The sequence below is a fragment of the Abramis brama genome, assembly GCF_963993115.1.
Source record: "Abramis brama genome assembly, chromosome: 17".
NCBI lineage: Eukaryota > Metazoa > Chordata > Actinopteri > Cypriniformes > Leuciscidae > Abramis > Abramis brama.
This window is the reverse complement of record NC_139979.1, coordinates 8,058,437-8,070,169: the sequence shown is the minus strand read 5'-3', so window position 1 is coordinate 8,070,169 and position 11,733 is coordinate 8,058,437. Positions and strand designations below refer to the sequence as shown.

General features: G+C 36.0%; 1 protein-coding gene across 1 annotated transcript; it reads right to left on the bottom strand.

The window, feature by feature from the left end:
• Window positions 1-3,064: 3,064 nt before the first annotated feature.
• On the bottom strand, window positions 3,065-9,804 carry psmc4 (proteasome 26S subunit, ATPase 4). Its single transcript, XM_084088494.1, has 11 exons — window positions 9,735-9,804; window positions 7,837-7,935; window positions 7,496-7,682; window positions 6,159-6,305; window positions 5,940-6,049; window positions 5,759-5,852; window positions 5,245-5,412; window positions 4,510-4,586; window positions 4,207-4,375; window positions 3,612-3,667; window positions 3,065-3,489 (listed from the first exon to the last, which is right to left on the bottom strand). The coding sequence occupies exons 1-11, from the start codon at window positions 9,768-9,770 to the stop codon at window positions 3,376-3,378; spliced, it is 1,257 nt and encodes a 418-aa protein (XP_083944620.1). The 5' UTR covers window positions 9,771-9,804; the 3' UTR covers window positions 3,065-3,375.
• Between the last annotated feature and the right edge of the window lie 1,929 nt (window positions 9,805-11,733).

Below are 11,733 nucleotides of genomic sequence, written 5' to 3'. Positions count from 1 at the left end.
GTTTCAGTTCTCGCGCTCCAGTTTACGGAGATCATGAAAGTGCGTCTGATTGTTTTCTTTTATTTTACAAAAGCACGTTTTCTTGTTAGTTTACACAAATAAAATAATAGAATAATGTATTATTATTTTCTGTATGACCAGAAATGATTTTAAGTTGTTTCCACTGTTGATAGGAAAATGCAAGTGTTCGCGCTTGCGCCTCCGTGTCATGCAGTGCGCGCTCCACACAGCTTTGTTCCTTTTTTCATAAAAGCGTCTTCTAAATATATAGCCTATTAAATATTATAATTAAATAATATAAAATTATTATTATTTGCGTAGCTATACATGGACCTCAAAAATTGCCTGAAAAACCACCTCATGCGAGCGTAAAAACTTTTTTTTTGCGAATTTGACGTGTTTCCATTGTGCTTATTTTCAATTCGCAATTTCAATTTGCGCAATTTGAGGGGTAGCCTAATGGAAACGCGGCTACTGTCTAATGCAGACAGGTTTTTTCAACGGTTCGGCAGCAAACGAGGCACTACGTAACTGCCAATAACCAATCAGCAAACCTCAAGATGACTGACATTTAATTTAGCATTACATTACATTTTTCATTGCAGGGCAGCAGGTAACAATGCTAGACCAATCAACAAACTTTAAATGAAAAATTAAATGACTGACATATTATTGAAAAAAATCAAACGTAAACGGGCGGGGCCCCCTATTGGGCGGGCCCCATGGGCTTGAGCCCAGTCAAGCCCAATGGTAAGTCCGGCCTTGGGTACCATGATGCTGATCATCAACTTTCTCTGTCAACTCAGGCTTTGATCCTGAGTTTAGGAGTTTAGGTGTGACATCAGTAGCGAACAGCCAATCACATGCTGAGAAAGAGTAAAACTGCGATTCATTTCTCGCGAGAGAAGCAGCGCGATTCACTTTTTAAAATAAAAGTATTATAATATTAAGAATTGAAACAAATTTACACAGCAAGAAGAAAATAGCTGTCTATGAAACAGGACAACTAAAAGAAAAAGTCTCTCTACTGTATATCAGTGCAAGTAAAAGTTGTGAAGTTAGTTTATACAGTTGATAAAGTTATAGAGAGAATTGAACATTTAAGCTCACATGTAGTCATTTTATTGTAGCTTATTTTATTGTAGCTTATTTATATAGCTTCATATTCTAAAGCGTATTTATATTAGGCCTACCTTTATATATTTATTCATTTAAACTCAAATAATTGATGAACTAAAATTGTACAAGTGTGTTCGATGAAGGGTAGCCTATATTATAGCCTATAATAATTACATAAATAATATCTAAATCATACAAATGTATTATTCTAAATAAGCATTACTAAAAGCCAGACGATTTTGTCTTTAAAAGTCATTCGCTATGTAGTTACCTTTAATTTGGATTAGAAACAGGTGGAGTGACTATCCTTTGCTCAGAGCTGATTGGTCCAAGTTCGGTTTGCAACCTCTTACCTGGGGCACGTTCAAGTTCAAAACGGTGTGCAACGTTTTGCTACGGTTTCCGGGTTGAACGTCATGTTTCCTGGAAACGGCGTGCACCGGTGTGCAACGGGGTTTGAGATACGTTTTCTCTTGTTTGGTGGGTGTGTCAGAACTGCAGTCCAATCAGCAGCAACATGTATATAAAGCACGCGGTATTAAAGTGAACTCGCACAATGGGTTCAAGTAAAGTAATTTACGAATGTGTTCGATGCAGCTTGGTATACGCAACAACTGAGGATATTAGACGACATGTTTGTCGTAAGTTTTATTGTAAAAATATAGGATATCAACATAATGATGTAGTTGTTTATATTTTTAGCTTCATTGCAAGTATGACATTTGGTATAGAAATAAACAATGGTAATTAAGTGCTTTTCCTAAAAATGATAAAGAAACTACAGGGTATTAAAACAGTATGAACTACAAATAAAGTCAGTATGTGAGGCTAAATAGATGTGTTTTAGTCTGAATTAGGTAAGATGTGTGCTTCAGTTTCAGCAATCCCTTCACTCGATTGGGATGTTCTCTTTTGTTCTGGGCGGCAAGTGCAGTAACTGTAACATCGGGCATATTTTGTAGTATTAAACACATATTTATACCGACTTCATCAGGCTCCGAAAATTCTTCACAAAGAACACAAAGAATGGCCTTCTCAGCTGCCATAGTTGCAACTCTTGCGTCATCAGAACAGTGTGTTCAACGCATCACCGTTTCTGTTTAAAAAACGTTGTGCAACGTTTTGTCGGGGCTGAACGCAGCCTGGAACATAACCTGTCCCGTAAGTTACTATGGCGATGAACACTGCTAAAAGCCAAACCACTTATGTTGGGCCTAAACCCCAGGGTTGGCGCAAACTAAGCTGAAACATACCTGGCTAGCCACCGAAACCGGCTTCATGGTATAGGCCCCAGGCCAAAACATGAGCCTGATGGACTTTTTCTCAAGCCACTTCTTGGTTGTCTTTGCAATTTGTGCAGGAGCATTCATTTCTTGTTGAAAAATAACATCTGGTCATTCCTCTTTAGATAACTGTTCAATTGTTGGAATATTCTACAATACTCTCCTGTACTCCAAAGCATTAAATGTCTTTTCAGTGAAGCAGCTCATAATGACACCTCTTTCTGTGGTAGAGATGCATTCATTATTATATTTCCACCATGCAACTCACTTTACCATGATTCATCACGCGACACAACTCTGCTGAACCAAACTTGACATATTCTGTCAAAAACTTAATTCTGTCTTTGGTGTTTTTCTGAGACAGCAATGGCTTTGTAAGTAGTGCATTTGCTTACATTCTGCTAATCTCCTTGACAATTAAAAGCCTAAGAGTTTAGCCATTTTGGGCCCAACCCATTTTTTTTATGTGTATATATTAAAAAAATATTACATTTTGCAACATTAATATGTCCAACAACAACTACCTCTTGCAAAAAAAAAGTGTTAGTATCAGCAGGGTGAAATCTGTGTAGTTGTCAAATAAATGTTATTTCTAAAATCCCTTTCATGTCTGCGCTGAAAATCACCTAAACTATTATCTGCCAGCATTCATTATATTAGGGTTGTATTCAAAAACATGTTTATTTAGAGTCATTATGGAAACATTTTTAATGGTTGTCTTTGTGGTTGTCTTTCTTATTCACTACAGAATACATAAAATGCTTACAAGATGTACATGTTTGTTTTTCCATCCATATTTTATATAATGTAAATCTGAAACAATCCTTTGAAATCAAAGTCCCAGTACAAGCAGTGTAAACCCTGAATGTTTAAATCAAGGTTCAAGTGTTATGTCCTCAACATTACACTGTACGTACAAATAAAGGCTGAAACAAACGAGGTAAAAGCTAATGCCGAGATCTAGTTGAGTATTCTATTTGTAGAACTCGTGTTCCTGCTCGTCTTTCTTGATAACAGTCTTGTAGGCCTTCTCGAAGTCCTTAGCCAGCACAATATAACGGTTCTCACGGACAGCCAGCATTCCAGCCTGTAGACACAAGAAACGAGATTGATCAAAACAGAAAACATATGCTTGCTGAAGAAATGTAATCACAACTAAAATCTAAATAAATAAACCATTAAAAATGTTTTATGTCTCTTCTAACTCACCTCCTGGCAAATGGAGTTGATATCTGCACCAGAGATCTTGTCAGGCCTTGCAACATCTGCATTTTTGTTAAGTGCAATTATAAAATATGTATTTGGTCTTCTAATACAAGAGATTCAATACCATTCAAAAGTTTGGGGTCAGTAAGATTTTTTTTAAAGAAGTCTCTTATGCTCACCAAAGCTGCCTTTATTTTCTCAAAATACAATAAAATAGTAATCTTGTAAATAAAATTATTTGTGATGCAAAGCTGAATTTTCAGCATCATTAATCCAATCTTCAGTGTCACGTGAACCTTCAGAAATTGTGTTAATGTTTTTGTGGAAACAAACTTTTTTAGGATACTTTGGTGAATAGAAAATTCAAAAGAACATAATTTAAATAGAAATCTTTTGTAATATTATAAAATGTCTTCACATCCTTGCTAAATAAAATATTAATATTTTCAAGAATTATTTTACTGACTACAAACTTGTGTATTTTCTGAAATATTTTCTTCTACTCGCATGTATTGAGTTTCCCTCATTTCTTCTTCTAAACGATTAAATGTAATCATATTCATGATGAGAAAAACATCATTTAGGGTCAAGAGGATACAGTCCTCCAGATCAACCTCCTCAGAGAGGTTCATCTTGCTGGTAATGGTGGTGAACACCAGGCGTTTCTGGCGACGGTCAGGCAGAGGGAACTCAATCTTACGGTCCAGTCTGCCTGGGCGCAAAAGGGCTGGGTCCAGTGTGTCAGCCCTGTTGGTGGCCATGATAACCTGTCAATGAAAGAATAAATCACAATGTCAAAAAAGGCTGATACTGTATTAGAGCAGAACAGAACAAAGAGAGTAACACTATACCACACAGTCATAAAAAACAAGAAATGACAAAAAAATATGTTCTTGCTAACCTTCACATTCACATTCTGGTCAAACCCATCCATTTGATTAAGGAGCTCAAGCAAGATTCTCTGCACTTCTCTATCAGCTGCAAACATATAAAAACAATTTAACACATTAACAAAAATCTCTGTTTATGGGATTCTCTGTTTATGGGATTAGTAGACTTGAAATACAGTGCATAACTTGTGTCCCTAAATATCTTCTTCAGGATGCCATGAAATGAGGCATGATTGATGAGTGAATTATGACAATTTAAGTTTTTTGGCTAATATATGTTATTCAAACGTATATTAGCCAAATACACTTCTGTTCAAACGTTTGTGGTCAGTCACTGAGGTTGCATTTATTTGATCAAAAATACAATAAAACAGGAATATTGTGAAATATTATTACATTAAAAATAACTTTTCTATTTGAATATATTTTACATTTTTATTTCTTTAATGGCAAAGCAATTACATTCAAAAAAGCAAGTTGTTATTCAGCAAGGACGCATTAAAGGGATAGTTCACCCAAAAATGAAAAACTATCCCTTTAATGCGTGCATCCTTGCTGAATAAAAGTATTAATTTCTTCTTTTTTTTTTTTTTACTTTCTGACCCCAAACTTTTGAAAGGTAGTGTATAATATTATGAATAAAAGTTTTTATTATTCATAAAAAAGTTAATACCACATATCTAAAATACCCAAGCAAACGCTTTGAAAGGCAACAAAAGTTAGAAAAACCTGAGAGGGACGCATACCTCCAGTCTGTGCATCAAAACGCTTGGTAGCAATGGCATCAATTTCATCAATAAATATGATGGCTGGGGCATTCTCTTTGGCCAGTCGGAAGACATCTCGCACCATGCGTGGACCCTCTCCGAGATACTTCTGCACAAACTCAGATCCCACCACACGAATAAAGGCCGCTATAGAACATAAAAACACAATTATAACAGTTGTAATATAACCATGCGCTTCAGATCTATTAATTTATTTACATCTATGTTCAGAAATGAACTTCAAAGCTCAATAAAGGTAAAAACAGCCGCTTTTCCACCATCGGGCCGAACGGTTCTATAAACGGTAAAGAATGGTTCCAGTTATATTTGCACTTGAGTTTGGTTTGGCACGGCTACAAACTGTTCTCGACTTGGAATTCCTGTGCTGGTAGAATGTGTGTAATGGATTGGTCACTGACTTGCCAGTTTCTCTGTAGCTGACCTGACGGTGGAAAAGCAGCTATCGACAGCCTCTAGCCACAACTGAGTCTACCTGTAGTGTGGTGAGCCACAGCTTTTGCCAACATAGTCTTGCCACAGCCAGGTGGGCCATACATGAGCACTCCTCTTGGTGGGTCAATACCAATCTGAGAACAACAGCAGAAAGTGAGTGGCCAAACAAAACTGCTACACACCCACTTGTTTTCCACAAGCACTTGAATGCACATGCTAACCTGTTTATAGAGCTCAAAATGTGTGAGAGGGAGCTCCACGGCTTCCCTCACTTCCTGTTTCTGGATGTCCATTCCTCCGATGTCTGCGTACATCACATCTGGCTTCTGATCTAGGATCAGGTAGAGAGGAAGCGCATTAAAAGTAAAACAGAGGCGCAACTGACTCAGAAGTGGGAAATTAATATCATAATACAGGATAAACAAGGAACTATTTGATACCTGAAGTGAGCATCATGATGCTGCTGTCAGCCTCTGGAGGCAGAACGTCCACCAGAGCATTGCTGTGCTTGTGCAGCGCAACAGAGGCATTGGGCTTCAGCAGCTCTCTGTCAATTGTGCTCAGAATCCGAACATAATAATTGGACCCTGAAGGAATAAAAAAAAAATATATTACTGTTTTACAATTACAGACAAAGACAAATTGTGTAGTATCAAATGACGAATATTTACAATGTCATAAAATGTCTAATGTACACTTAAGCATTTGGCTGATTATTTTATCCAAGCAACTTAAGGCCTACAGTTAACTATAAAGATAACTATAACAATAACTACATTAGTGTCGACACCAGCAGATGATATTGTTCTGTTTATTCTTAAGACCCCGATATACTCTTAAGTTATTTTTCATTCTTATTAAAAAGTTCAAAATACATATACTTAGCAAATACCCTGATGCTGCCCACATTGTTGAGAGTGCCATTAAGATGAATATGTAAATAAATATATGCAGCGTGTTTTCCTCTCAATGCCAGTGGTAAGAAAAAAATAACTAAGAAAGCATCTGATCATAGCGATGTGGATATGTTTGCACAAGCTCTGCAAATTGGCACTCCGGTTTTATACAATGTATTGCTTTAGTTTAGAGCAAGCGGTATTAAACATGAAAAAACATTGGCCATGTCTCTTTCAATTAGAATTACAACTTCAGTGATGACAACTACAATGAACCAGAGAAGATTTCCACATCAAAGAAGGCTGCGGCCCAGAGCCACGCGTGCCTACGTCGTCGTCACAGAACAATGGTTTGAGGTGTTTACCAGTGGGAGTGAAATTTTCTAGAAAGTTCACTATGGCAAGCTGTTTCGAACTCTTAAAACGCATTTCGTTTTGGCCTGATTTTGTTCAAAAGGACGTCACAATTTCACTTGAAGAATATCAGGACCTTTAGTGCACTCTGCAGTTTTGTCGTCTGCCACTTAAAATGCTTAAGCTCTTTAAAAATTGGATGGATTCTGATTGGCTGTCAATATTTTTTATCATTCATCAGTTGGAAAAAATCATTCTGAAAGGGATTCCAACGATAGCGTTTCTCTGTGCCGTCATCTTTATAGCTGTGGTATGCACTCTGCTATTCTTTTATATTTGGAACAATTTTTAGAAACAGTTAAATCGTCCTTGGTGTGAACGGACGTTTACAGTGCATTCAATTTCAAGGTATACATTTTAAATTACATAATACATGTTAAAACCATTTTGAAACTTAAGATAGAGTAAATTAAAGTCTACGGATGATACTGTAATTAATACTATTACATAAAGATCAGTCCTTTTACCTGTGGTCGAACCCACAATGGCAGTATTCTGGTCGACTGCTTCCAGGAACTGTCCAATGACTAGAGGGATGCTCTGTATCCTCTTCACCTCCTCTTGGGCATGAAGAAACTCCTTTTTCAGATTCTTCTGTTCATCTTTAATGTATTCCTCCTGCACTTCCAGAAACTCCAGCTCCTGCTGCAACTTCTGCCGTGTGGAAATGAGGGCCAGTTAACATTGGTGATTACATGTCAACGAGTGGGGTAGTGTCAATATTCAGTGGACAATATTGTGAAAGACAAGTGGCATGTCAATAACACACACACACACACACAAAAAAAACCCTCACAAACATACAAACCTTATATCTGCTGTAAAGATCCTCCAGATCTTCTGGTTCAGGGGCCAAGAAAGACAAGCCGGTCTGGGGCCTTGAATTCAGCAGGGCCGGCACATCCTCCTGTAGGTAAAAAAAGATCACAAATATGTAGATGCATAGTGATATTTCATGAACACACAATTAAATTAAATCTAAAAGACAGAGATTTTTTTTTTATAATAATCAGGTGTTACGTACATGTACGTATTTAGAGTGCTGTAATAGGGATATGTGGGTAGTTTGTTGTTGTTGTTGTTGTTGTTGCGGTGGTGTGTGTGGGTGTGTGTGTGTTTCAGGTACTCATTGGATCAATCTCCAGCCTGTCAGTTTTCCTGCAGGATGATGACGTCTCGGTTCACCCATCCAATCCCATTCTTCCACCTTCTTCAAATACCCGTATCTCTTCCACGTCCCCAGCTTTTTGGCTCACTTTGATTTTGCATTTGTTTGGCTCGCTGTTGTTTTCTGTGTGTCTATCGTCTTGCATTAATCAATTGTCATAGTGGTTGTGAAGTGTTTTTGTTTTACTGTTCATCCTTGTCAGTCATCACGTTGCATGTGAGGCTGGGAAGGAGGGAGCAGTTTAGTAGGTCGCGCGACATACATTGCGCACCACGTAGGACAATTTTGAATTGTATTAGACACACTAGTTTAGGAGAGTGCCACACCCTGTAAGTTTTTGGTATATGGTAGATAGTGTAGTTTTGTTAGGGCGTCTTGACGCCGAAGACTTTTCTTTTCTACATTTTTCGTTTGGTAGTTAGTTTAGTTGCATTGATCTTCTAGGTAGTTTGTTCTGTTTTATTTATTTATTTCATTTGGCATCTCTCGAGCTCGCCTTCCCACCTTTGTTTGTTTTTGTTTAGTATTGTTAATTGTCGTTTTTCTCATTGTTTGTAAATATTGTAAATATTATTTTCTCTTCATTCTTTCACTTTTGGGTTCTGTAAAATAAATACTTTTGAGCGGAGTTATTTTTGAGTCGATCTTTTTCCTTTTATTGCCTGGTCCTTCATATTAAGTTATACGCACATCTTTATTTAAATGTTATATTCCCTTACCCCTATCTAAACAAAAAAGGGACGTAACATCAGGGTTGGAAATATCTGTGGTTCAAAAATATAAAATATGTCCTCAAATAGCGTCCCCCAGGGCATCTCTGCCATTTCCATTACTTATTGAATAACTATTATTATTATTATTATTATTAAGCCCCTGACTTTTTAGATTTAATATTATTAATAAGATTAATTAACAATAATTCAAAATAAACAATTAGCACACATAATTAACATAACATGCATAACAGATCATAAATTAACGCTTATTCGAAATGTTTTAATGAGCATCAAGAAACAGATAAATGATTTATTTATTCATACATTTTTAAATTTGAAAGTACATGCACTGTGGTTCTGTTAAGCATTATATAAGGTTTGTTAAAAAAATAGTCCTTATAAGATGTTAGTAAAATGACAAATACAATTGCTATGCTACATAGCTAACCTATAGGTTAACCGATGTATAAGGTTCTGTGGCTGTGAACTAATAAAAATATATTTTCATAACAGTCATATACAGCTCAAATATGATCAAAAGTAAATATTTGAATTTGACAGGTTAGCAGTGAGCATTACTCTTCTGTAAATTAACGTGAGAACACATGCTAACGTTAGCCGCTGTCAGAGAATGGCATGACTGAGCATTTGCGGCGAGCTGAATGAATCGGCATCTTTTCACTGTTTATTTTAAGCTTTAGAGTTGTGTTCTTGCTATATATATGTTTTGTTTGCATAGAAGAGAACTTATTAAAGATAATAATGATGTATATGCCAGCCTTGACTTCGTAAAATGCTTAAAAACACAACATAACATCTCACCTGAGGTTTCTCAACCATCACTCCGCCGTCCTCCATGTTTGCTTGCAGAACTGACGTCACGTCGCAGAATATATGTGAAGTTCCGTCAATATTCACCGGGTCCTAAAGGACTCCTCTTCTAATGGAGTTATAACATTATTATGAAACCCTGGATTCTCCCCTCTCAACATGGACCAACAACCTTTCATAGTGATACTATATTTATTGAAGATATTAATATTGCAAAAGATAACATTAGAAGTGTAGGCTATTAAAGAAAAAATATTTGCCAGTGTTTTGGTTATCTATGAAAACATTCAGTGGAAAAAGGAATGTTCAATAACAAACACATTTTTAGAAATAATAAAGTAGAGAGGTGTCCTTTAAAATGTTACTACATTTAACTAATTTATTACACAGAATTTACCCTGTTAAGGGGTTAGGCTACTTAACATTTCAATTTGGAAGACTTGTGTGAAATTTGTGGTGTTGCTAAAGAATCTGCAATCCATTGTTTCTTTGTTATTTTTTGGTTGGATGTCTCTAACTTCATTTTAATCTGTATGATGTCATTTTCTTTTTTGTACAAGATTCCATTGACTGCAAAATAACTTTTTTAATCATAACTTTTTATTTTACTTGGAAAATATCACACTGTGGAGAAATGGGCTAAAGCTAAGCCAAATTGTGAACATTTTATAAAAGAAATTAAACAAAATGGCACTACTTTGGATATTAAAAACAAAAATACTTACAAAGCATTTCGTCACTTTAACTTAATTTTGTTTACCTCCGGCATGAATTGTTTTTCTTTATACACTCCTCATATATGTATATTTGTTTTCATGTTTATTGTGAGTTGTATATGTTTGTACAAATTTTGTATTTTCTGTAATAAAAAGGCCACCTCTTCCTGTATATGTTTTTATAAAGAATTAATACTTTTATTCAGCAATGATGCATTAAGTTAATTAAAAGTGACAGTAAAATATTTATAATGTTTCAAAATATTTCAATTTCAATTAAATGCTGTTCTTTTTAAACTTTCTATTAATCAGAGAATCCTGAAAAAATATAACACGGTTGCACAAAAATGGCTTCATCAGAAACTTGTAGTCATTTTTTACAAACAACATCTGAACAATGATTAAGCCTTTTCATACTGCAATGGTTTTATTTGAATGTTTATAAATATTTTTCATAAAATAATATTTGTGCTATACAGTTAATTTTTAAATGCTGTTTAAATAATGATTAAGCACTTTTAATGTATTTCATCACCTTTCACATGTTTATCAACAAAGGAATTTGTTTTAGATGCACAAAAACTTTCTGATGCACAACGAATATTGATTTGATGATCGTGATGATTTTTCGTCATCATGTTTTATTTGCGTGTGGATGCTTTATAAGCTACAAGTCAGGGTCTGGGGTGTAAAACAGGCACAAGCAGTAAAGTCTGGCTTCTTGCCATCAAAGGCAAATCTTCAAACCAGAGGAATGGATAGACTCTTTCTGGTGGCTATGCCCTCCTCATCTTGACACTCTCATCGTCAAATGAACTCTAAAAAAACATGAGATTCCTTGCCAAAACAACACTGTTCAGCTTCACAGAAACAGAGGTAATTTCCAGAACAGACATGTTGGTGGACACAACAGGACATTCACACAGAGATGTGCATTTGTCCACCCTCACTGGTTGACTTGCAAGAATGTGTGGGGGTTGAAAGGAAGGGTGAGGATTGGCATTCAGGTTAGACTCACATGAAGGGACTGTGCAGTTTCTCTGTATCACATTCATTAAAGAATATATTGTTTTGCCTTATATTATGATAGGACAATATAGTATCAAGAAAGTTGGACGACCCGGGACTTGAACTTGGGCAGCAATAAGCTGAAAAATTAATGATTGTCAAGGAACTGCCCACTAGGCTATTGGGTCTAGTAGTTATCTGCAATGTGATATATACCTCATTGTGTAATAAACATAGGGGGAACAGAATCCGATGGCAAATAGTTC

Coding starts and splice junctions, on each gene's coding strand:
- psmc4 (XM_084088494.1), bottom strand. CDS start 9,770: ATGGAGGACGGCGGAGTGATGGTTGAGAAACCTCAG. Junction 4,376..4,509: donor ACCAGAATGTGAATGTGAAG/GTTAGCAAGAAC, acceptor TTTCATTGACAG/GTTATCATGGCCACCAACAG. Junction 3,490..3,611: donor TCAACTCCATTTGCCAGGAG/GTGAGTTAGAAG, acceptor TTGTGTCTACAG/GCTGGAATGCTGGCTGTCCG.